The sequence below is a fragment of the Pleurodeles waltl genome, chromosome 10, assembly GCF_031143425.1.
Source record: "Pleurodeles waltl isolate 20211129_DDA chromosome 10, aPleWal1.hap1.20221129, whole genome shotgun sequence".
NCBI classification, from domain to species: Eukaryota; Metazoa; Chordata; class Amphibia; order Caudata; family Salamandridae; genus Pleurodeles; species Pleurodeles waltl.
Genome location: NC_090449.1, coordinates 317,584,530 through 317,610,570, shown reverse-complemented (window position 1 = coordinate 317,610,570; position 26,041 = coordinate 317,584,530). Strand labels below are relative to the sequence as shown.

Here is a 26,041-nt window from a genome sequence, read left to right as displayed (position 1 = left end):
CCACCACTTTCCCACTGGGCTGATGTGCAAAAACCAAGGTTTTTTGCCCATCAGCCCAGCGGGAAAGTCATATTGGGTCCGGCGGGGAGGTAGCTAGCATGGCGGCAACTTCCCCATCATTAAAGATTTATTTACTTTAATTTTACCATAAAAATAAATTCTAATATACTACGTTATAGAATTATAAAAAAATACATGTTTAAAAATATGTAATTTTTAATTTAAAAAAACATTAAAATACATCTTATTTAACATTACATTTCAAAATAAGATAACATTTAATATAATATAATACATTTTAAAATGCAAAACAAATAATCTGTATATCATTAAAATTATTCACTTAAAAGTAAAAAAATAAAAACTTTTTTTTAAATCTCCCCACTCTTATCCCCTAGTAACCCAATATCCTGCTACTAAAAACATTTATAATTAATAAAAAAAAAAAATATAATTTAGAATACAAATTTAAACAATTTGATAAAGAAAACATATTTAAAATAAAAGCAAAATAACAAAATTATACACAAAAGTTTTAAAAAAACAATATATTACATACTAATTAACACAAAAATACACTAAAAAACAATATTTACTACATCGATATTTTTGGCAACGATTTTAGAAACAAAACCAAAAACAATATTTTTCTTACGATATTCCTGTCCACGATATAGTTGAAGTTCTGATATTCTTGGCACAATATTTCTATAGCACAAAATGTTGTTTCAATATTTTATCCAAGCACCATTGGTGTGTACCCTATGTGTTGTTGATTGCATAGAGGATTCAGAATCCCTATTTTCCTGGTCCCCAAGGATTCGGGCATGTGATATATACTTTGGGTCCTTACCCTCTTCTTTTCATTGCAGCAGAATCTGTTCCTTTCTAGGGAGGAACTGAAAGTTAATTCAGTCATGTTCTTGATATCCTTCAAAAGAGTGTCGGACATCAGAACATTTAGACAAGGTAGGATGTTTACTCCACAAGCTACGCACCAACTGTGCATTGTGCAACGCATTGAGAATTATGAGAACATGACTGCGGAACTCAGACTTGTTAGTGTAGAACACATTTTATTTGCAATCAAAAAACTTTAAAGTTGGCATTGTCCCCAAATATTGTTAGGTGTCTTAGGTGATGTAAGAACCAGGTGTTGATCTGTCTGTTTTGAAGCCAAATCTGCCAGGGGGGCTATGGCTTAAAATTATTATTCTTTATGAGCTCACTTAGAGGATATCATGAAAGGGGTCTATTAGTTGTACAAGTCCACATTTAACCATTTCTATGCTAAGCATGATGACAACGTGGACTCCTTGGTGGTCAAAAGCTTTAACCATGCATAATCTGATCCTCCGTTTCTGACATAAATAATAAATTCCTAGATAATGTGAAGGAAATTTTCAAATATGTTAAAGACATGGATGCAAGGATTAGCCCTTCCAGTGGAATTGATGCTTTAAAACTACGTTAGAGACCCTCCTGGAGGTTACAAGTAGTATGTTTCAGTAAGGTAACCAATTACAATTATATTTTTGAAGTTAATATTACATTAATACTTTTAGTTTGTGACAGATAAACGTAAGGTGTTTGTATGGCTTAGTTAACTTTGGTTGGAATCTGCTAGTAACATTCATTCAGTGAATTACTTGGTTTCTTTTTACAAGGAATGAAGCAAAAACGGGAGTGAGATCAGAATTGTTGGATAACCTTTCGATAACAAAAAGAAAGAGGAGGAGTGTTTTTGGCAATATGATGTCATAGAAAGCATATTATATGATTGGCTGTTATTTGGTCTACAGGTTTTCCGTATGTTTATGGGAAGTGTGGTTGCCTAATGTTGTTTCTTTATAACTGCTGTCGGAATAAATCAGAGACAGATACGTATAATCCTTGCCTTCATGTACTTAATAGAATTGAAACTTTCCCTCACGTTAGCTATGACATTTTTTATTATTGATTTATACATTTCTTTTCACTCAGATGAACATGAACAGACTCTCAGTAAATGCTTGTGTCAAGATTTCATATGCTTACATACCTCATCTCATCATCACATCTCATCTATGTCTACCTACATTGAACACCATATGAACTCATGCAGTCCAAAGTACTATAAATGCTACTGTACAGTACAATGGTATGGATGAACATTCAGGCAGGTGCAAACAGTGGTTACAAAATGTCTACAAACATCTTATGACCTGCCTATTATTTTGCAGTGCGACTTAAGCACTAATAGTTTGCATTACAAAATGCCAATGCTCAGTGGGTCGCAAACTGACATGCCTCATGAATATTAAATAGGCAGGCCTCTAGTTGCCAGCCCCTGAGACTGGCTAGCAACACAGGCACGGTGGCCTGCAAGCAACAACAGAAGCCCTATGATTGCATTCCGAAATGCTAAATATTATTTTAAAGCAGCCTATGTCCCTTAAAGGGCAGATTCTGCTTTTAAAACTGTATCTCATTTGTGAAGATATCTGGGAGCACTGTCTGCTCCCCTATGAGGCCACCCAACATAATTTCTAAAGGGAAACTATTTCATAAGGCAAGCTTCCCCGCTAGTTGGCTACGGTATTTACACCAGCACTTTCTTAACTAGTGAGCTTCATTCTACATTACAACACCGTTACTACTCTTGGGTTTCAATCGGCAGTACAATACCTTGCCCACTCTTTGTGTACAATTGTTATATCAATACTCTGCCGGCTACATTCTGGAATGTAAAACCATGTCAAACATCAGGCTGTGATGATACCATGTACAGCAGCCATCTAGATTCTGTTTTGCAACAACACGCCTACTACACATCCTAAAATCAATAACATTATTGTATTCAGTCAGTCAGACAGAAATGAGGAAGCTTGATCTCCTGCTTCATTATCATACAAATGAGGAAAAGGAGCAATTTGCTTCCTGCCCTTAGGGCAAGCCAGACGTTGAGGTCACAACCCCCCAACTTTCCTGGTAGGCAGCATGCACGAAAGTAAAACACTAGATTAAGGTCCAGGGGCTTGAGTGTTGAAGATAAAGGACCTCATTTTCAGTTTGGCGGACGGGAAAGCCCATCCGCCAGACTCCCGACAAGGTGGTCAACACTACAAGGTGGCCACCACATTAGTGTTGACCACCCCGCCTGACCTATTAGGTGTTTCCCACTCCTCGGGTAACCTCGGTTTCTGCCCGTCAGCCTAGTAGGAAACAGGCGGCAGCATTGTCTCCGTCTCAAAATCAAAACCGCCATGAAAAGGCTGGTGGAGAACGAGGTCGTAATCCACAGGACAGTGCTGCATTCAGCACTGCCTTGGTGAATTGCGTCCTCCACCTGCCGTCAACCCGTCGGGATCACCAATCCTGGCAGAAATGACAGAACCCTGGTGGTCTGACCGCCAGGGTCTTAATGTGGCAGTGGGACCACCACAGCAGCGGTGGTCCTGACCGCCACCACGAGGCTGGCAGTCTTAAGACTGCCACCCTCATAATGAGGCCCAAATTGTTTACTGTGTGTGGAACAAATGTGGTGCTTTCCTATACCCACTGTCAGGAACAAAAGATGTTGAAAACTCATCTCTTTAAATGTCTTCAAGTACAACATGCTCTGGGTAAATATATTAGCTCAGGGGGCAATCTGCTAGTCTAAGCATCCCCAGGCAACCACTTATTCACAGTGAATATGAAATTCAAAGCGATGTGGATGACCTGTAGATCTCAAAGTAATAATGTCCCACACTTTCTTGCTGCTTTGCAAACCAGGTAGGAATGGGGTGTAAGAAACATGAGCGATGAGTACTGGTGGAATGAACTAATATACCCAAGGGATGTTGTTACCAGGAATAGCTTTAGGATGGTCAAACTAAAAATTATGCCTAGGGTGTATTCCTCTAGAACATCAATGCATGCTTTAGGGCATTCCTCCACTGGCATTTCTTTCACAGAGGGTGGTGATGGAGTCACATTCTCTTATAAGATATAGCAACCTCTTGGGCTGCAGAATTTTTGGAGAGATGTCATGGGCAACATCATGTGGTTGTGTGAGTATCCCACAAGTATTGTCACAGAAACTTACCCTCTTGGAACATGGAGAGAAATGGAGATTTCAGGTTGCAACAAATAACTTTTCTGTAGATCTTGATCTGATGGTGCCACACTGAAATATAACCCCAGAATTGGGAACCCCAGCAGACCCACAAAAGGAGCACTGGTGTAAAAATCTGGACTGTGTGCATGAATGCTGAAAGTGTGATATATATGCAAGATGGGCTTCCCTGGGAAATTGGAGAAGCTGACACAGGTTTGGAACTATCACATTTCACTGACTGAAGGTGTCATACTAATAAGGCTGATAATTCTTGAGGATGTCAAATATTTTGGAATATGCTAAAATGTATAGTGCACTGAATGTTTATGTATATATGCTGTAATGGTTGTGTTAGAGGACTTTGGTAGTGGTGTGAAGCAAGCGGCTAATTAATTAACTTCTCTCTTTTCATTTTATTTTATTAGGAGGGACAAAAAACTGCACTGTACACCCCAAGAAAAACAAGAATTGGCAAAGACAATAGGTCTCGCCTATACAAGAGCTATTTGCAGTTACCAATGCATTTTGACATGTTGTACACCAGTGTGGTTGCTGTTCAGCATGGCTAAATGTTAACGGCTTGGAATGTCAAAGTAGAGTGGGGGAGTAGAGTGTCATTGAGTGGATTTGTTGGAATGTTGTAGATTGGAATAGAGAGAGTAGTGTGTTGTAGAGTTGAGTAGAGGGGAGTAGAGTTTAGTGGGTCAGTGGCAGAAAGTGTCATAGAGTGGAGTGTGGTGGAATAGGATGGAGTGGGTTGGAGTAAATTGAGGTAGTGGGGTGGATTGGATTGGAGTGGGGTGTATTGGAATGGAGAAAGGTGGAGTGGGATGGGTTTGGTTGGATTGGATTGGAGTGGGGTGGGCTGAATGGATTGGGGTGGGGTGGGGTGGGGTGGGGTGGACTGAACTGTGATGGGGTGGGGTGGATTGAACTGAGATAGAGTGGGATGGATTGGAATAGATTGTTGTGGATTGTGGTGGGGTGGATTGGAGTAAAGTAGGGTGGATTGGATTGGGGTGTAGTGGGCTCCAGTGGGATGGACCGGATTATGGTGTGGTGGGTTGGATTTGGGTGGATTGGAGCAGGGTGGATTGGAGTGTGGTGGATTGTAGCAGGGTGGATTGAAGTGGGGTGGATGTATTGGATTGGAGTGGGGTGGACTGAACTGGGATGGGTGTGGATGGAATGGAGAGGAGTGGGTTGGATTGGCATGGGGTGGGGTGGGTGAATTGGAAAGGGATAGGCCGGATGGACTGCAGTGCGGTGGACTGAACTGGGATGGGGATGGATGAATTGGATTGGGGTAGTGTGGGGTAGATTGGAGTGGATTGAAATGGGGTTGGGTGGACTGGAAGGGGTGGATTGGGGTGGATAGTACTGGTGTGGGGTGATTTGGATTGGTGTGTGGTGAATTCGATTGGTGTGGGGTGAATTGGACTGGAGTGGATTGGATTGGGGTGGATGAGATTAAATGGAGTCGATTGGATTGGGTGGACTGAATTAGGGTGGGGTGGATTGGAGTGGGGTGGACTGAAGTAGTGTGGGGTGGATTGGACTGGGGCGGATTGGAATGGTGTGGGTTAGATTAAGGTGGTTTAGAGTGGAATGGATTGGACTGGAGTAGAATGAATACCTCTAGAGGGGGTGGATTAACATGGATTTTATTGGAGTGGGATGGATGGAGCAGTCTACATTGATTCTATTGGAGTGAGGAGGACTCAGTGGCAGTGGACTTCATTGGATTGAGGTGGGTGGATTGGATTGGAGTGGGGTGGGATGGATTGGACTGGAGTGGAATGGATTGGGGTGAGGTGCATTGGATTGAAGTGGGGTAGATCAGGCTGGGCTGGACTGTATTAGATTGGTGTCGGGTGGACTGTATTGTGGAGGGGTGGATTGTGGTGGACTGGAGTGGAGTGAATTGGGATGGTGTGAGGTGGATTTCATTGGGATGAGGTGAATTGGAGTGGGGCATATGGTTGTGGATTGGAGTGGGGCAGGTTGTAGTGGGGCAGGACTTTTTAGATTAAGTGAGGCAGATTGAAATGGATTGTAGGGGACAGGTTGTTTTGAACTGAAGTTGGGCAGATTCTTTTGGATTGGAGTGGGGCAGATTGGAGAAGGGCAGATTGGAGTGGGACAGATTGTTTTCAATTGAAGTGGGGAAGACTGGCGAAGGACAGATTGGAGTGGGGCAGACTGTATTAGGGTGGATTTAAGTGGGGTGGATTGAATTGGTGAGCAGTGGATTGGATTTGATTGGAGTGGGCAGACTGGAGTGGGGCATATTGTTTTGGATTAGAATGGGGCAGACTGGAGTTGGGCGGTGTCATGAGCTGTGCAACTCATGGCCAAACCTCATTTGGCCCTATATCTCCTACGATCCAATTACGTCATGATTTCAAATTATGTGGCAAAAAACATGATGTAGGAGAACGCAACTGGAGGCATTTCTGGAAATACTATGGGGGCTGAGTTATTTTTGACCATTCCAAGATGGGTGCCGAGATTACTTGTGCAAACCATAGAGTTTCTCTTTATGTCATTCACCTCATGAGGATTGGACGACACTGCTACAATTGATATAGATGGGGTGCGCAGGGCATCTGCTATTCTTCAAGGCTTCAATGCTCCACGCAGTGCTCTTGGTAGGCATTGTCGTGGTAAAAACATTTCTAAACTGCAACTCAGTCAGCATTGAGACCTTATTGTTTATCTGTTCCTCGTTTTATACCAGTACTCGAACATTTGGTATCATTTAGGAATTATGGGCCCTACTCCCGCCGGGAAGTTTTTTGTGTTGGTGCATGTTTATTTTTCTTTACAATTTTGTTGAGCTATTGATTATGTACAGTAGCCTCAAGGAGAGATTAGTAGCAGATTCTGTCAGAGGCTAAACATACATATTAAATTCTTTGAATGAGACTTCAACTTAATTATACGAGACCGTGAAAGTCCTGATAATTGGGATTATTGTATTTGGTGAAAAAAACTGCCTTGTGAGCAACTATTACGTGCAGACTTAAACCTTTTGGAACAAGTCTAATCTCATCAGACTACTAAAAGAGGCACAACCTGATTAAGGTTTCAGGTATTTCAACATATTCAGTACTGCATGAGAAAGTTTCCTTATGAACATTAGCTTCAGACTCCATCTTTTAATGAGGCCTATAGAAAAGATAAACTATATGATTGATGTTGAGCTGAGTACTGACATAGTAGTGTACCTCCATATAGTCTCTCAACCTCGTGAATGTAGACTTGCACAATAGACGTCGGTAGCTTTTATACGGAGAACTTGTTGCTGATTACTATTGATCATATGATTATGCTGATGCACACCAAAAACGTTTAATATCACTGCTTTCTTTTTCTGATCACCCTCCCTGCTGAACCCTCTCTAATTGCCCTCCCCTATTTGGCTAGTCTGTTCTTCTGTGTTATATATGTAAAACCAGAGAAAGAATTGCTGAAAGGTGGGATTCAGAGAGGGTGCCATTCCTGAGAATTCAGCACCAGTCGTGACAGGCGAATTGGAGAGGGCAGATTGTTTTGGATTCGAGTGGGGCAGATTCGAGTGGCAAAGATTGTTATGGATTGGAGTGGGGGATTGGAGTGCAGCAGATTATTTTAGATTAAAGTGGGGCAGACTGGAGTAAGGTAGATTGTTGTGGATTAGAGTGGGACAGTTTGTTTTGGATTGGAGTCCAGCAGATAGCAGTGGGGCAGGTTGTTTTGGGTTGGGCAAATTGGTGTGGGGCAGATTGCTTTGGATTGGAGTGGGGCAGATTGCTTTGGAAAGGAGCAGATTGGAATGGGGGAGTGAAGCATATTGTTTTAGATTAGAGTGGGGAATATTGTTTTGGATTGGAGTGGGGCAGATTCTTTTGTATTGGAGTGTGGCAGATTCTTTTGGAGTGGTACAGATTGTTTTGGATTGGAGTACACAGATTAGATTGGGGTGGGTTACGGGACTGGAGTGGCGTGAGTGGTTTAGATTGGAATGGAGTGAATTAGTTTAGGATTAGGTAGGGTAGATTGGTGTGGGGTGGATGGAGGGGGTGGAATGAGGTGTACTGCACAATTATGTATTAAAGCATAATTTCATATATTACATACAATAAAGGAACAATATCTCTTTGCAATATTTAGAACCAAATAGTAGTCATCTTTTGAGAACATCGCCCACAAGCAAAAACAAAAGAAAAAACATGAGTACAAAGTGATAAAAAGACTCCTTGGCAAAATAAAAGAAAGTTAGCTATAAAAAATAAAACTTTGCAGTTTTGTTTGTCCTCTGGGCATTTTTTTCCCAGTCACAAGCCTTCTGTTTGCATCGCCCTAGAAGTTAAAAAGTACAACATAGTGCCTCAATCACGTCAGGAGCAGCGGACGGGCACTGATTACATTGAATCAATCAGTGTTTGGTTCCTGTTCCACATAGAGGAACGGAAATTATGTTTGGCCCGAATTGATTTATTATGAGGATGTAAAGAACAGTGCCACGCAAGCCAACAAATGGTAAGCAACAGGCGGGCTTCAAACCCTTTACTGTAAACAACAGAATCTTGCACGCAAGGCGCATGCACTAGCACATGCCCTCGCAGGCTCCATCCTAAAAATGATATTGTTTGTATTAATTATGCTCCACAGAGGGCATTCTTATTTCAAAAGTAAGATAAAAAAGTTACTATATATTTTATCAACGTTGATGAAAACCAAGACAGTTTGAATTTCCCAAAGACCATTAAACCTGACAAACTATGCTATTTGTGGCATAGTTAAGCAGAACCATGGAGGAATGTTTCAGTCCCAAGCCCCTTCCACTGTTCCAGGATCAGAGGAAGGGATTTCTCCTGTTTTCGTGGTATCAATATAATGACAGTAAAAAAGGATCGGAAAGACTGGCAGTTGCCACAGTGTCCTGTTCACAATCACACAGGGTATTTGTGGATACTAAGTACATGTGGATGCTCTATGGAATGGGAATGGTCTGTAGTTATTGATATTGTATATAATGGAATTGTTTTATCTATTTATGTTCCCTTATGTTCCCTTTTGTGGCTTTTTGAGCCAAATAAAGCTTGATGATGATGGAATCACTGTGTGGCGTTTTCAAATCCAGGCACCCCACCAGCATATTCCACATCAATAGCTTTGAGATTTTTTTTGTCGGGCAGTATATGGTAAGGAAATACTCCTCAGCCCACTAGCACCCTAGGGGCATTGTATGCTGTCTCTGCAATCTTACAGCCCCCTCGTTTATTTTACTGCAAGATAGGATCCATGTTGACTCATGTATCATTTGCATTGCTTTTTAGTTGTTGTATTTTTTATTAATTATGAAGTTACTTTGTCATAACAAACAAACAACATGTACCTTCCCCAGATGCAATTACTAATGGCTTAAAATCCAAACATGATCGATTGCAGGATGTTATCTTCGTGGGACAGACATGTTTCGTTATAATTCCACAGGGAAGTCTGGACATGGCTTTCTCTGTGGATAAGCATCTAAGGTTATCCAGTTTACCCGTCGTACAACACCAATCAAATGGGTCATTACAGTCAACACTTTCCAGTGATTGCATCAAGTCCTTCACCCCTTCATAGTTCGGAGGTCCCCTTATATCGCAACCTCTGAATGGGGCCCAAATGTCCCTCGGTCGAGCCTTAACTGGCATCAGGGAGCAGTTTTTCTCCAGTCGTTTTTGGAATTATTCTATATCTTTTAACCAGTCTTTAACAGGAGGGAAAGAGCTGTGCCCAAGCACCACTCCTACTGCTTAAAGGCATCTGCAAGAAAAGATTTCAGTTATAACCAGCAAATCGGAATGCCAGAATGTGAAGTCCTTCAAAGATACCCAAATCCCGCATTGGACAAAGGATGAAATATTCCCTTCACCAATTGGATCAATTTCTTTTTCTAATTTAATAACCTCTAATATTCTGTGGGGCAGATTTAAGAAATGTGGCACTTTCCTTGAGCCCCAGTATCCGACCACGTGTGTGCCGCATTTAAAATACGGCGCAGCATGGCGCAGGGTAGGGGGCAATAGCGTCAGAATTGTTTATGCTATTGATGTACGATTCAGGGTTAGAGCCAAAATGTTGGTGCTAACCCCGAACAGTTCATAAGGGCCCATTATAAATAATGCTGAGCCCCCTTTTAACACCTGCTCTGAGCAGGCGTTAAAATGCTGAAAAAAATGATGCAAAGAAATCTTTTAGATTTCTGTGCACCGTTCTTTTTTTGGGCTCCCCTAATGAGTGAACACACCTTTTTATACATTATGCCTGTCACAAGCATAATGTGGCGCAAGGAGTTACAAAGTGGCGCAATGAATGCATTGCGCCACTTTGTAAATCTGGTGCAGTGTTCTGGCCATAGTATCCCCACATTAGCACAAAAAATATGGCGCTAATGTGGCGATATTATGGCGCAAGAGACTCTTAAATCTGCCCCTATTTATCCAGATCTGTGTAGTAAACGAGGATAAACCATCCATATATGCAGTGGACAAAACCATTGAAGTTCTCAAAACACTGTAATACAAACATCTTTAAAAACTACGGAAAGCATTTACACCAAATGACAAAACAAGCATCTATTACATTTGTAGCTGCCTGCCAAGTATGGGGTAATTCCATTCTGTGGTTTTTGTGGTGTGGAGGGCAAACATTCCTTTGGAGTTTAAAATGGAAACGTCTTCTTTAGAGAACTCCCCTTTTAAGTAGTTCCAACTGGATGGATCGGCACGACACTTGACACAGTGAAACTTCGCAGTATGCACCGTGGGCCAAATTTTGTGGTGATGTGTGGAACGTCATTAGCAAAGAAGAACAGACATATTAAATGGTAAGTAGTATAACTACAGAAACACGTCTCCTGTATCTATGGAATGTTAATATATTTTCTCCAAAAAAACACGGTTAAAAGAAGGATATGGTTCAGGCACTACAAACATTGTAACCTTTCACTGAAACAAATACAGTTAACCTGAGATCACGGCTTCAAAGCAAAACATAAATACTCTGGAAATTTGCACGTTATGGTTTGCTATATGAACCATAACTCGCAGCCTACCATGAAAACCATAACTTATCAGCCCAGTGGACTGCTCATTGCCTCACTATCTTTACACACAGGACTTTATAACAAAAATCGTTAAATAACGACTCATATCTAAAGTAAAATAATGCTATATCCATAGCGATGTCATTGATAGTATGTCCAGAGTGATGGCATCAAAATCATTTTTATGTCATATTTTGTGAGATTATGAGCAGTCCATTTTGAGGATGAGATATGGTTTTTGGGGGTACAGGTATTGAGTGGTGTATATCGATGGAAAAAAGTGTTTGTACTACCCAAAACATCATTTTTTAATGTGCCCTGTCAGTGAAGTTCAGAGATTTTTTCATTAGCTGTTGGATGCATGGCGAACACCTAGGTGTCCAGTTCCTGCTTTGCATAGCCTTTGGCTGTGCACAACGGGGGGTTGGATGCGGCAGCTACAGCCATCCATCTGTGCATCCTAGCAGTGGACTGTGGACAGGACCTGCACAGAATCATCGGTTTGTCCAACCCATGTCACACATGGGCATGGCCGTGCCCACCTTATTATCCATCCTAGTGACCTGCAGCTATGTCCTTCACCCACCCAGCTGTGTCCAGCACTCACTGGACACTTATACTAACATTCATTGTGCCCCAGCAGTGCACATAGAGAGGTTTTGAGCCCGCAGTTGGGCGCAGGGCCTGGCCTATGGGGAGACACTGTGGTGAGATACCCAGGCATCCCTTCAGGCTGTCATCCAACCACAAGCCTGGCGACTTATTCCCAATTTATTTATTGATTTATTTTGGAAATTAACAATTTTTCTAGACCTGTGCTTTTGAGTTTACACATTTTTATACATTTACAAACTTGTTTTCTATGAAACTATTTTTTTTATTTTAAATTGATGATAGTCCCATGCCTCTTATCATGAATGCTTCAAAGTTTTGTATCTTTCAAACTTGCTTAGAGAGGTGCTGTTGGACCTGACATCCTAGCAAGAGTTTACCCCAACTTTTTGCATTCCAGCCACCTGTTTTTGCTGAATTCATTTTTGCTGTCTTTGGAATGTTGCGCACTTTCCATTGATACCCAATTGGCATTGTCATTTATTTGCAAGACTCTAGTAAAGTGGTACTACATGTACCCAGGGCTTGTACATTAAAGGATATTAGCACTTATTGTACCACCTCTTAAGTAGCCTTTTAAACAAGTCTCAGTACTTTAATTGCAGCCTGTGTGTGCAGTTTAAATTGCCATTCGACCAAAACCTTCCAATTTAATACGTGTCACCCCTAGGTTAGGTAATAAATAGACATAGGGCTGGGTGCAGTGCATTTAAAATGTTGGACATGTACTTAAACCTTTACATGTCCTGGTTGTGAAAGACTCTTAAATTTGTTCTTCACTACTGCAAGGCCTACAGGATCAAATTGGGAAACTATTAAAGTGATAACTTTTCAAACAGGTGCAGGATTGAGTTATATGTCTGAAGAATTGTAAATTAAAGCTCTCTTCAATGGTAAGTCAGATTTTAAGTCACAATTCTGAAAATTACACTTTTAGAAGGTTGCCATTTTCTTGTCCCATCCCTTTGGTTTCTGCTGCCTGTATAGTGGGTTGCATGACTATGTGTAGCTGACAGGTGGTCTTTATGTATTGCTCCCAGACAGTGAGAAAAGAATCATAAGTGTTGGCATAATGGGTCATTTCTGACTTGATGAAGTGGAGAAGCTGTCACCTACCACACTTGTACATCACATAGGCTCTGCCTGAGCACACTCACAAAGAGATTGAAACTAGTCTATTGTGACCCCAGACAATCTGGGGCTGAGGCGATGAGGCAAGAAATTCCAATCACCTCTGGGGATGGAAACCCCAAGAATCTTTTACTTCTTTGAAGTTGGTGCCAGGTATAAATAATGGACCCTCAGACCCACCGGTTCAGTACACCTCTGGACCTGTGGAAGGAGTGAAACAACTGCTGTGCTGCTCTGCAAGAAGGGCTGCAACTCTGTTGCCCTGCTGTCTGAGTGAAGGGCTCAACTTGCATCTTGAATCCGGGGCCACCAGAGTGACCCCAAGGATCAGTTGACTGGGCTCCAGATCAGATCCTCAGCGACAGAATAGGGTCCAACACCCTTGAAACCAGCACCTGGGCTTTGCCAGCTGTGAGTGCTGCACCCCCAAGTGGTGCCACCCAAGTTCTGGACCCTTGGAAGTGGTCCTGAAAGTGCTCTGCCACCCCATCTGTGGCCCCAGCAGATCCAATGTAGCATAGTGCATTGCCTCACAAGACTCTGCATCGGAACCACTGTGAGATGCATCCCCAGTGCAGGACTTCACATTGCAGCCTGCTGCCCCTTGGAACTACTGCTACATGACGCATCGTCACACAGAACATTGCATCGTCAACATAGCTCTTCAGATCTGCTCCTGCGCAACAGTTCTCCCTGCACGGACTTTGCATCTCCATCACAGTTCTTCGGAACCGCTGCTGCATGGTGCATCTCAACATCTGGTCCTTGCATCACTTCCGCAGCTCCGTCAGAACTTCTGCTGTGAGGCAAATCTCCACTCAAGGACCCCGCAATGCCTCTGTTGGGCTATGCACCCTCGACGTGGGACTTCGCATCACTCTGCAACCAGGCTTTAGTCTGGCCTAACTTGGTCCCTGTAGCTGGCCCGCGCTATCCATAGTGGTCGGCTTGAACTTGTAAATTTGTTCCAGTCCGGCGTAATACAATAACCAGAAGTTGGCGCATTGTGCTTCTAGGAACTATTTCTACTTAAAACTTTGTAATTGTATATCTCCAATTCTCCTGTTTGGGTTTTTGTTGTTTTTGGTTTCAAATCATTTATTACATTTGACTCTACTCTGTTTTTTACTCTACTTTTCAAAATTGGTGTGGGATTTTTTTGTATTGTGTTTTCACTTTCTTACTGTTTGAAGTGCTGCATAAATACTTTACACATTGCCTCAAAGTTAAACCTGGCTGCTTATGTGCCAAGCTGCAAGATGATTAAGAACAAGTTAATTTGGTGTTTCTCCTTGTTTCACCATGACAGAGATTGTTACCTCCCTCAACAAGTAACCCAATTACCTACATTTAACTCTATATTCATTTTTTTTTATGTCTGTTCGTAAGGCTCCTGAAATTCTTTACACATCAGCCTTAAATGCCAGATATGTGCTCTCACTTTTTGGGAATTCACGAGTTTACTCTACTCAAGATGTTGTTTCTCAAATAGTTTTTCCACCCCTGTACCACGTTCTGTTGTTTAGGATTGGTTACAACTTTGGGTGAATTAACCCATCACAATATAGTGGAAAGAAACACTATTCAAACTCTTCATAAAAATGTATTTGAAAAAATCAAGTATGATTAGCAGAGCTGACAAGTTTCGTGTTTGCAAGTTTATTGGCCAACATCTTTCTAAACTTTAACTTTCTAATGCCCGTCCGACGCATTTTTTCAACTGCAAATCGCAAAAAAAATTACTGAACAGATTTACATCAACCCGCAAAAGCCACGTCTTCTGAGCGACCTCCTATTTTCACGGCAAATTTGGTGCAGCGCTATTGAGCAGTGTTTACTCTATTTGAGGTCAAGGTTTTCAATGGGAAGTACTAAGGCAAAAAATAATTTTGGAGACACCCCTAAACTTTTATTGTCTGACCGGGTGTTCACCAAACCTACCGTGCTGTTATGTTTTGAGAGTGGTACATTTCCAACAGATTTAGCAAACTAAAAATGTCTTTTCAAGTGAAGGTGAGTCTGCACTGTAACCACAAACTCACTATCAGTGACTATAATTTGGTTAATATTTATTGCTGGTTGAAGGTTAAACACTCTTGTCCTGTTTCAGTATAATTTTCAATTGAAATAAAGTTTTTAATCACTTAGGATTCACATCCTAAAACTTTGCCAAAATCATAAACATACATATACAACTGATATTGGATATTTTTGGTGCAGATTGTGCAACGGGAACAACGTTAGAGTAGGAAGAAATGTCAGAAATTAAGCACTTTGCTTTCAAACTATTTAAACTGCAATCTCCATTGCTTTTTCTGAAAAATGTGGAGGTAATAACTGAACATCTAGGCTGCGAGTTGCCTTTTAACTACAAAATCTGACCTTTTGTTCAGAGTAAGCTCCTGGGGCTCCTCAGCACCCAACCTCAGCCATTTGTTTGTTAGGAAAGTCACCTTGATTGCAAAATGTCTGCCCGCTGCCTCCAAAAATGTAAAAAAAATAACGTGAAGTAAAATGCAAACTTGGTAAGCTCAGTAGAGAGAGCCCTGTCTGTTGACTGCTTACGTGCCAAGTTTACATAGGGTGTCTGACAAGGGTTTTCTAAAATATGTGTGCTTTACAATGTAAATCTGAAGGAAGGTGCTGGAAGGCTTACGTTTCGATCTCTAGCAGAATATAAGACACGTGGACAAGGCCTGAAACATGACAGCCCATAACTCTCATTGGCAAACTCGGCTTTTTCATTGCGCTTTAATCCTGTTCGGCAGCCAAACCTATCCTTCAAGTACGGCTTTTCTTCAAAAGCTTAGAAGTGGCTTTTAGACAGGAGATATGTGTCATTTGGCAGCCATAAAGAAGGATTTATGGTACAAACTGAAAATAATAGTGTTCACCAAAGCATTTGCTCACGTTTTGCGAAATGTATTTTGTGAAAGACAATGTGTATGAAATGCAAGTAATTTTTTTCCATTCTGCTACCCACTCAGCTGAACCTTATTTAACTGCTTTGGGAATTGTATTAGCTATAATCCTTGATGAAAGTAATGTTTCAGCTCATAACAATCTACATTCAATAGGAACTAAAAACACACAGGTTAGGTAGGTCCCAAAGGGGTTGAAGACGTTAATATCACCAATTAACGAGCATTGGCAAAGTCAGTAAGTCTCGCCTATGTGACAGCTGTTGACTTTGCCAATGTCTTTTAGCCATGATGGACAGCAGCATGGCTGATGTTCAACACTGCTAAAAGTTAGTGGCATGGTGTAAAGAGTGGTGTAGAGGGGAGGAGAGTGGAGTGGTGTAGGATGGAGTGGCATAGGTTCAAGTGGCAAAGAGTTGAACAGTGTAAACTGGAACAGCGTAGTGGAGTGTCGTTGAGGTGAGTGGAGTGGAGTGGCGTAGAGTGGAGTGGTGTAGAGAGGCATTGTTTGAAGTGCTGTAGACTAGAGTAGAGTGGTGTAGAGTACAGTGAAATTGAGTGGAGTAGAATGGAGAGGGGGTAGAGTGGCAAGAAGTGGCTTAGAAAGAGAGTAGTGGCATATAGTAAAGTGGCATAGCGTAGGGTGGTGAGGTGGATTCAGAGCAGAGTGGTGTAGAGTAAAATGGTATAGAGTGGTGTGGCTTAGAGTAGAGTGGCATAGAGTGGGGTGGAGTAGACTGGCATATAGTAGGGCAGAATGGCACAGAGTAGGGCAGAGTGGCACAGAGTAGAGTGGTGCAGAGTGCCATAAAGTGGCATTGTGTGGAGTGGAGTGGAGCTGTGGCAGAGATTGGAGTGAAATGGAGTAGAATAGAGTGGCATGTAGAAGAGTGGCATAGAGTCGAGTGGCATGGAGTGGCATACAGTAGAGTAGAGTGGTGTTGAGAGAAGTAGTGTAGAGCAGAGTGGTGTAGAGTAGTACAGTTGTGGATGTAAGTAACTAAAGCGTCAGTAAAGATGGCAGATCGTTTGAAAGATAGGATGAAACGTAAATAAGAAGCTGTATGCCTGTATTAAAAGTAGAAAGTAATGCGTTGCAAAAATAAGAGAAAGAACAAAGTTGAGGAAGAACAAATGTGCTTGGTCCTTACTCCAGGGAGGAGCTAACACAAAAAATGAGGGAAGCGTACAGGAACTAAGCAATAGAAAAATTGCAAATAAGAGTGACAACAAAAACAACTAATGGTGTGTTGTGGGCAGGTTGTAAGCCCACTGAATTGTGAACCGCAGGTCTTGCTGCACAGCTCATGCGCTGTGTAGACAAGACCTAAAAACGAATTTCTAGCAGTCATATATATAAATAAGTCTTTATTTATCATTTATTTTTATAAAGATTGAAGAATCCCTCTTGGATTTCAAAATTCATTTATTTCTGACGTTAGCCATTAAAGAAATGTTCTTACTTAGTCTCTTTGAGAACATTAATTATTAAATAAGGCTGTAAGAATGTGGCTAGTGGAGCACTGATGAGAAAGCAGCCTCACCCACAGCTAGAGTAACCCCAGTGATTGGCCAGTTGATAGCTCTGTATTCTGGAAAGGACTTGTAGTTGGTCCATCCATCGCATAGACCCTGCTTTTATGTTGGATGGAATAGGTTTTAGGTATTTACCAGAGGCTATTTATACCAATACACATGATGAGTTGTTTACCGGGTGTGGTAAATATCTCATATTCCATGGTCTTAATTTGGACATGAAGAGATTACCAAATAGCGGTTATTTGTGAAACACTATTTGGTAATCACTATTACTAATGTAGAAAAGGGATTATTTAGCTCATATTCTCTAAATAGCGATTCAAGGCGGGTCACAAATAAATCTACCTTATGAATATTAATGACGCAGGTCACAATTTATGACCCACTAAGATTCGCTGCCATCACAGGGATGGTGGCCTACTGGAGTCACCAGACCATCATGCCTGTGATTGCTTTTAAATAAAGCAATATTTCTTTATATGCTGCAGATATTCCTTAAGGGAAAACTGGATGATTTTAAAAATAAAAAATGAAAAGTTTCCAAGGACCACTGCCTGCTCTTAAAAAATATTTTTTAAACATTCTCAAAGGGGAAGGGGGTCCCTTCCCATTTCCAAATTAGGTTACTAAATCACAATTTGGATTTAATACATACCAAAATGAAAATATTTACATTTCTCCTCGTTGTTTCCTCTTGTAGCACATGTAGAAAGAGGAAAACACCTCTCAGGAATGTTTTTGTGCAGGAAGGTGTTACTTCCTGCATAAAAACAATCCTGCATTCAATGCTTGGTGCAAGGGTGCTCGCATTGGCACTAGGAAGCCAATTGTGAGCCAGTGCAGGGGAAAAGGATAGGAGTGCACCGTATTTCAGTAATACTGTGCATTCCTGCCCTTTCACATTGGCGTAGAGCAGCGCTGCGCTACACCAATTCCCCATAAATATGGGTCAAAGACTTTGATAAAAATATTTACTTTGTACAGAGTACCCAAATATAGACCCCGAAGCCATCAAGGTGATAGATAGACTATGGACAAATGTTTGTCTGATAGGAATTAATGGCCACGTAGGCACACAAAAGCATACGAATACTGAAAGTGGGGAATGGAATTGGGTGGAATTCTAAAATCTGGTAGAATGGAATAACAGTGAAAATTGGCACAGGTTCTCCATGAAATAGAGTTCAATTAAACAATATGTGCAGATTGATTAGCAGGGAACGTTATTGTCACCAACTGTTGATTTTTCTTCGTTTAAGCTATGTGAATATAGCAAAAACATCACATTCCACTTTGTAGTATAACAATACTGGATGCTGCTGTGCTCTCAGATAAAGCCCCCTGCCCTGTAGGTTTGCAAATAATTACTATCTGTTATATCCTGAAAGTGGGAATCCCCCGTCCTGCATCCAATGGCAGTCTCCCAACAAAAATCATTGTTGAATGTTGCTTTGTTTGATGGCGGCTGATAGGGTTCTGGAGTCTATTACGACATCATTCACCGGATGTCCCCTTTAAGCTTAACAAATGGTTACTTATTGAAGGTAGTGGGAATCCCAAGGTGGCCGCAAACTCCTATTTGCACCCAAACCAAGATATCAATGTACCAATTGTTATGTGTTTGCTCACACAATTTGCAGCAAGTGATCTGTTACAAGAACTGAAGGAGCAAACAGTGCACATGTTATGTCAGGGAATGAGGAATAACAGATTTAAGGGCCAGATTTACATGAGATTGGTGCAGCGTGGTCCTGCGCCAAAATCAGCAGTGCCACGCTGCGCCAATTTTGAAACGCAGGGTGTTGCCGTATTTACAAGAATACGGCGCAGCCCTTGTTTTTGCAAGAAGACTGCACTGCCCTACATTTCCCCCTGCGCAGGCACTAAATTAAGCTTCCTGCAGCAATGCAGGCATCCTTGCACCATAGTGCAAGGATGTGGGTATTGAGAGGAGTGATCGTTTATGTGCAGGAAGGTGTCCTTTTCTGCACATAAACAATCTACAATGGCGATTTGGCACTTCCATGTGTGCGGCAAGATACAGCACACATAGAAGTACCAAAGCATCATTTTTGAATGATTGTTTATGTGCAGAAAGGGACACCTTCCTGCACATAACCAATAATCCATGGCATTTTGCTTCTTCTATGTGTGCTGCAGAAAGCAATCCTCCTCGTTTTGGGGTGGCGTTATTTTTTGGCGCTGCCACAGATTTACGATTTCTCATAAAGCGTCAAAAGCAATGGGTGATGTGATGGAATACCCATTGCAACACCAATTGCATACCCCTCTGACACAGAAAACTGTGTCGGAGAGGCCATATTTACAAGGAGGTGCACAGCCACAAAAAGTGGCATTACACCTCTTTGTAAATATGTAGAAGTGTTTAGCGCCACTGGAGTGTCGCAAAAAGTGACGCTCCGGTGGCGATAGGGACTTGTAAATCTGGCCCTAAGTGTTCTTGTCTCCATTCCTAGGTGCCAAACTTAAAATCAGGTGCACCCGCCAATTTGAAAACCATTTGCAACCACTAATTAGCAGGTGCATACATTGAACCCTATTTTTCAGGGGACATCTTGATCAAGCACTTGCCTTTATTTGTGTGTACACATTTGGTAAGATCCTCAGCCCGTTATTGTTTTGCTTGCTCCTCTTTCTAATGCGTATTAACAAACGTCATTAAACAGAGTTGAAATCAAAAGCATTTGGTTATGGTTGTTATGTTATATCATATCGAGGGAAATTACACGTAAACAAACATAATATATTTTGTCTCATAATTGTACCTGCTGACAGCTGTATCATTTCGTTCAGACTCTTGAATCTGGGAAAGAGGCTTGCGAAGAGGTGAGGAAAATCAGCTTTGATGCTTCAGATGTTGTGAAAGGCTCAAAGGAACAAACATTGACAGGCAGAGCCAGTAAGAAGAAAGAGAGAGACCAGGAGACATCACTGTGTTATGGCTGTCCACACCATATGCATCAGCGACGTGGCATGTCAAGACGCCATCAGCAGAGAAGATTTAGCAAAAATGAACTGTTAGAGGAGACCAGAGGCACACAGTATCCTATATTAATTTGTTTCACGCTTTGAGAAGGTAGAGTTGCGTGCTGGTGTTTTATGGTCGTATGAGTGCTCTCCACGTGATAGCATTTGCGAATTAACTTTGTGTAGACATATGCGGTGTTATTAGGAGTTCCAATTCAAGCGAAATGAGCATGAAAAATCTGTCTTTGCAGTGTCCTAACCCTGAATTCTTATGACGCTTTTAGAATTATATCACAGTTATAAGATGGGTTACCTAATGCTGTTCCTGATTGGACATATGTAGTGTAGGTGGTGGGAAAACAACATGCGTACTTTACTGCCTAGGTCTGAACCTGGGTCTCCAAGCAGGAAATGGTAGTGTGCTTATAGAATGTACACTTTGTTGGTTAATTTCAGAGCCTCGCCATACCTTTTGGAGATAGCTTTACAGTACCTTGACACTTGTCTCTTTAGAGAGTCCGGTTTCATACTGAGGAAAAACCCGTAAAGTAACAGAAGCATTCTTCTTTCCCCTGTTTATATGTCCAGTTGAGTCTACTGGCTCCTGAAAGACATGAGTCCACTCGACAGAGTGTGTTCGAAAGACTGGCATAGAACCTTCATCTGGTGGGGAATGATCTGGGCTAAATGAAGAACTTGTCCTGAGTCCAATCGAAGAGCAGTGGCTTGCTATTCGGGTCTCTGTTGGGGAACTGTCGACAGAGCCTGGGCAGGACTTACGAGAAGCCAGAAAAGACGCCTTTGGAAAATCCAGGCTACTGGTGCGAACGCAATATGCTTGCCGCTTCTCTGTGATTCGAAGCAGCTCAATCTGACGACTGGGAAGCACAAAGTCACTGTCATAGAGCTCTGACTGGCGCTGGTGATCTTGAGGTGCCCTGGGGTCATGGGTCTGCAAGACATCTGGGGTGCTGTCTCGCAAGCTTCGTAGGTTTCGCCTCCCACACTCTGGCCCTGATGAGTATACTAGGTCCAACTCCTTTGGACTTTGAGCTCGACTGGAATCATAGTCACTGTCAGTAGCCAAGAAAACTTCAGATGAGCCCTCTTCATCCGATATGCCATGTGAATCTGTAAAAAAGAGCAAGTAATTCATTAGCACAGTGGTTAACAGGTTGAAAAGAATTCAAAACGTCACAAATGGATGTCGGAGGCACTCAATAAGTTAACAGTAAACATTCCACTAATAAAGATTTTAATTTTATTTCTCTGAATTTACTTATAAATTAAATTATAGACTATCTAACTGTTTACTCAGTTTAATTGATGAACACTAAAATTGCAACAGTTCATTAGTAAACCTGAATCTCATTACAGGTACAATGTCATATAAGTATTTCCAACAGCCAAGAATCCTCTATCAAATTTACTTATTGTTATGCTGTAATTACTTCCTAATTTTAGAGGTTCTTGTTTACTAAAGAATTTTACTGGCAAAACAACTGCAGTCACTGTTGGTAGAAACCTTAGACCAGCACCCTAGCGGACATGAGGCTGTCAGGCTAAGTAACTATTTAGGGAGTACTTTCTGATGTTTTTTTCCAGTTCAGAACACCCATAAATCGCCCCCTTACAATGGGAGAAAACTCCTAGGGTCATTATTTGTCAGATACAAATCGCCCACTTTGGGATTTTGTTTTTGAAATGCAAGAGTTTGCTCAGCCTGAAACATGGTGGCCAGTCAGCCAGCACTTGGATAGTTCCTCTGAAAGCATAGAAGCCTCTGCACTCTGCCATCACCGGTGGACAGCGGACCACACCCCATAATTCTAAGTATCTCCCATGATCTACTGAAGCAAAAGGACTCATACCCATTTCAAGAGGGAGTACTGACCACCTGAGAAGACATTTTGTACCCGTTCTGTTTTCATAGTCGCAGACCTAGCACAGTTCTTACTGTATCAGAATTTGTCCCTATATTTTTTCCGTGGATTCTGTATGTGTAAAGATACAGAGGTGCAGAAGAGAACAAAAGGAAATGGAAAAGAATAACACAGATGGATTAGAATAAGAAATGTGAGATTATGAACTGGAAAACGGCGAACAATGGCAGGAACCACTTTCCTACAAACACGTATTTAAGACTTGTACCTGAGAATAGGAGATTCTGTGAGGCTGAGCAGGGAATGACAGCAAATCATCAGAAAAAAATAAGAAAAAAATGGAAGAGACCAAGATGGTAATTAGTTATGTATGGGTCAGCAAGTGTGTTGAATGAAGTCAAAAATGATGTCAGTGCGAAAGACAAGTATGCATGAACATGGACTGCACACTTTCCACCGAAACAGGACTAGGGTTACTTAACTATACTGCGCACAGCTGTCCAGTGGGGTTCATTTGTAGATTGACATCCATAGATTGTGCCCGAATAAACAAATATTGTGTTATTTTATGCTGATTATGAAAACCATTCAAAGTGTTGACTGACAAACTCCGCAAGGCTACACTTTTCAATGCATATTCCATGTATTTGACAACAAATAAATCAACAAAGTGCAGGCGGCGCATTGCTCATTTTGGGGTGCATATTTGCATCTTGCCATAAAAGCACAGAAGCAACAGCTGGTGTATATTCGATACAACAAAAGGAAAACCAGATAGTGCAAACAGGAACTGCTGTGCTGGTTTAATCACATTACAACAAACGATGAACGCGGACGTATCAACAGAGTGGTCTGAGTAGCAGTCTCATCAGGACTAAGCCATCTGTGTTATACACTCTCTAGCAAAGATTTCAGGGATCCGCTTATTTGGTAAAGATGTATTGGTCAGTCAAGGAGCAAGTGTCAGGCAAGGAGCATCAATGTGCCTCTGCGAGATAGCCTGTCAGCCCATTCATCAATCTTTTTTTTAAACCCTCGCTCCGCACCCCTAAAAAAGTCCTAATATGAAAATCGTATACTGGGAACATGATCTTCAGTGCAGGGTAGACCCGCACCTGTCACATTCCTATCTCCTGCAACTTTTCCTTATTCCAGCCGGGCCCGGGGTCTTAAATGTGACAGGTATGAGGGTCAATCACCAATGGTGTCCAGGTAGGGAAATAAGTTCTAAAGCCCACCAACCTGCTTCACAACTGTGCTTTAAATGGAGAATTGTTTTTGGGCAAGAAGGGATACATTCCTGCACAGAAATAATCCCTCAAAGCAGAACGCAGCACACATAGAAAGATGAAACAATGAGGAGAAAAAAATATTTTGTCATTGTTACGTCATCCTCTGGGAGGGGTAGTGATTTCACGCAATCCCAGGTTTACAAACTTCTGTAAATTGGAGATCGCATGAAAACCATGGGTGAATGTACAGCAGCGCGCATGCTCCACCCATGGAACGCCTCCCAGACCGAAATGCCCTGCGATGCAGCATAAGCCACTGCATCGCATTACATTTCTTTACAAAGCCGAACAAGGCGACGCAAATTGCTCCTCGGTGGCTTTGCATATTTCTATTAGCACTGTCCTTCAGGGCTGTGCAACCAGGATCCAATCTTTTAGTAAGTCTGGCCCAAAGTGTATAAGTCAGATGGTTTAGTCCTGATGAGACCCATACACCGCTGACTGGGTGGAAATGTTGACGCTCTTCATTGGCTGTAATGTGATTAAACTCATACAGGAATTACTGTTTGAACTAATTGGATTTCCCTTGTTGTACCAAATATACACCAGCTGACGGTTCTGTGATTTTATGGCACAATGTAAATATGCACCACCACAAAGAGCACTGCACCCCCTGCACATTATTGTTTTATTTGTTATCTATACATGGAATATGCATTGAAAAGAGTGGCTTTGTGGAGCTTGTCAACTAATACAATGAATGGTTTTCATAATCAACACTAAAATAGCTTGATATTTGTTATTGGGCACAATCTGCGGATGTCTGGCGACAAATGAATCCCTCTCGACAGTTTTGTGCAGTAAAGACAGTAAGAAAAATGCACAAGTGTACTTTCAATAATGAGAAAACAAATTCAAGTACGGTAGTATTTCTCATTAAGTGGTATGAATTTATGCTGAGACAGAAATAAACAACCAAGGCTCTATATTTATTCCATTGCCGTGGATTTTTATATTTGGACAGATAATGACTCCATAGAGAAGTGGTAAACAGAAGTCCTATTCCTCCCAGCTCTTACCAGAATTTAATTTTCGACTCGTTTCTGGTGATGGAGTGGGCGAAGGAAGGTAGTCCAAGTGAGAGGAAGTGGACTGTTTTTTGTCCTTAAGTGATACCTCAGTGGATTCATCGATGAACCAGGTGAGAGGAACTCCACATGCTGGTTGCTTGTACCTGGCATGCTGCAGAGCATCCATCATCCAGCGTATTTCCCGCCACATCTCTTCCATTTGCTGTTGGAGCCAAGAAAATGAAAATAACATAATACCATTATGTTTTGCACCAGAACTAACACCAGCTTTAAGAACAAAATGGATAGTGATTGTGCATTGTACAAAATATAACATGACTTGTACCTTAGGAGTAACATCAGGCACTCACAACAGCACCGTTGTAAGGCAATTCATTACAAAGGCTATTGCTGTAAGTAACAATATGATTCTAGACACTGACTGCATAAAACACAAGTAATGTCCATATTTTTGCCATACACCAATGATAAAATATTAGGACAGAATAAGAATGGAAATACAAACATTATGAGTGTTTTCAGCAACTAGGTGCAGGCACAGCTACAGTTTTCATGTTGTTCAGTTTCAAATAAAAATTTGACCAGAGAAATAAGCAGCCATCCAAGCTAAGCCAGTTTTGGCTGTCTTCGTCTGGTCAAAGTATAAGCCTAAGTTTATAGGGCCAGTTTTTCAAGAACCAGGAACTCAAGCTCACCAATTGAATGGGAGGGCATTGCATTTACTGATGCCCATCATCAGAAGATCTTCCCTCTGAGGATGCCAGATGGACATGGAGGGGATGTAACCTTTTTGACCTGCAGAAGGCTCTCTGAAGCTTAGTCAGGGTGAAGGTACACAACAGCTACTCTACCAGCTGACCATGAGACTATTGCCCTAGGATTGGGGACCTCAGCCCACACAGGAGGTAAAGCTTCTACATTTTGAGCTGAGATGCCTCATGAATTTTTTTGATGTTAAATTGACCCTAGGAGTTGAACACAGAACCGAGTACTGACTGATTGAGCTCCCACTTGCTTCATCAATATTATAATGTCAGCACTAGCAGCTATTTGTAATCAGGTGTACAAACCCAACGCAGGGCATACAAATGCAAAACTAAATACATCAGAATAGAGAAAAGACTATAATAATTTCTTAGTCTGCTAGATGTGTCATAAACCGGATGGGCAGATTTGAACCAGTACTTACATCCCCAGACATGGTGGAAGCGATTAGGCTCTCTGGCTAGAAAACAATGTGGTGAATTCGACTGGTAGTTTTGAGGTCAATTTTACTGAAACTCAGTCTCAGAATAGGGGTCTGCTATCCAAACAATGGTTGCAAATTGCAAATGGTGTTTTTGTACCTAGTGTGAAATTTTGGAAACCGACCTATGTTTTAATTTGTTGGTTCACAAAATTCCCATTCGGAGTGGTCCCAATTTGACTTACCTCATGAATATTATTGAAATAGGCTGTAAATTGTGACTTACTCTGATTGGA

At 41.6% G+C, this 26,041-nt stretch overlaps 1 protein-coding gene across 4 annotated transcripts in view; it reads right to left on the bottom strand.

The window, feature by feature from the left end:
• The window catches only part of LOC138261506 (ankyrin repeat and fibronectin type-III domain-containing protein 1-like), a 1,513,685-nt gene that overhangs the window by 35,361 nt on the left and 1,452,283 nt on the right, over positions 1 to 26,041 (bottom strand). For all 4 annotated transcript variants that reach the window (XM_069210501.1, XM_069210504.1, XM_069210503.1 and 1 more), the window contains 2 exons: positions 24,548 to 24,761; positions 20,847 to 21,484 (listed from right to left, as the gene is read on the bottom strand). In XM_069210501.1, the coding sequence (XP_069066602.1) occupies positions 20,847 to 21,484; positions 24,548 to 24,761 (852 nt within the window). The remainder of the gene's footprint in view (positions 1 to 20,846; positions 21,485 to 24,547; positions 24,762 to 26,041) is intronic.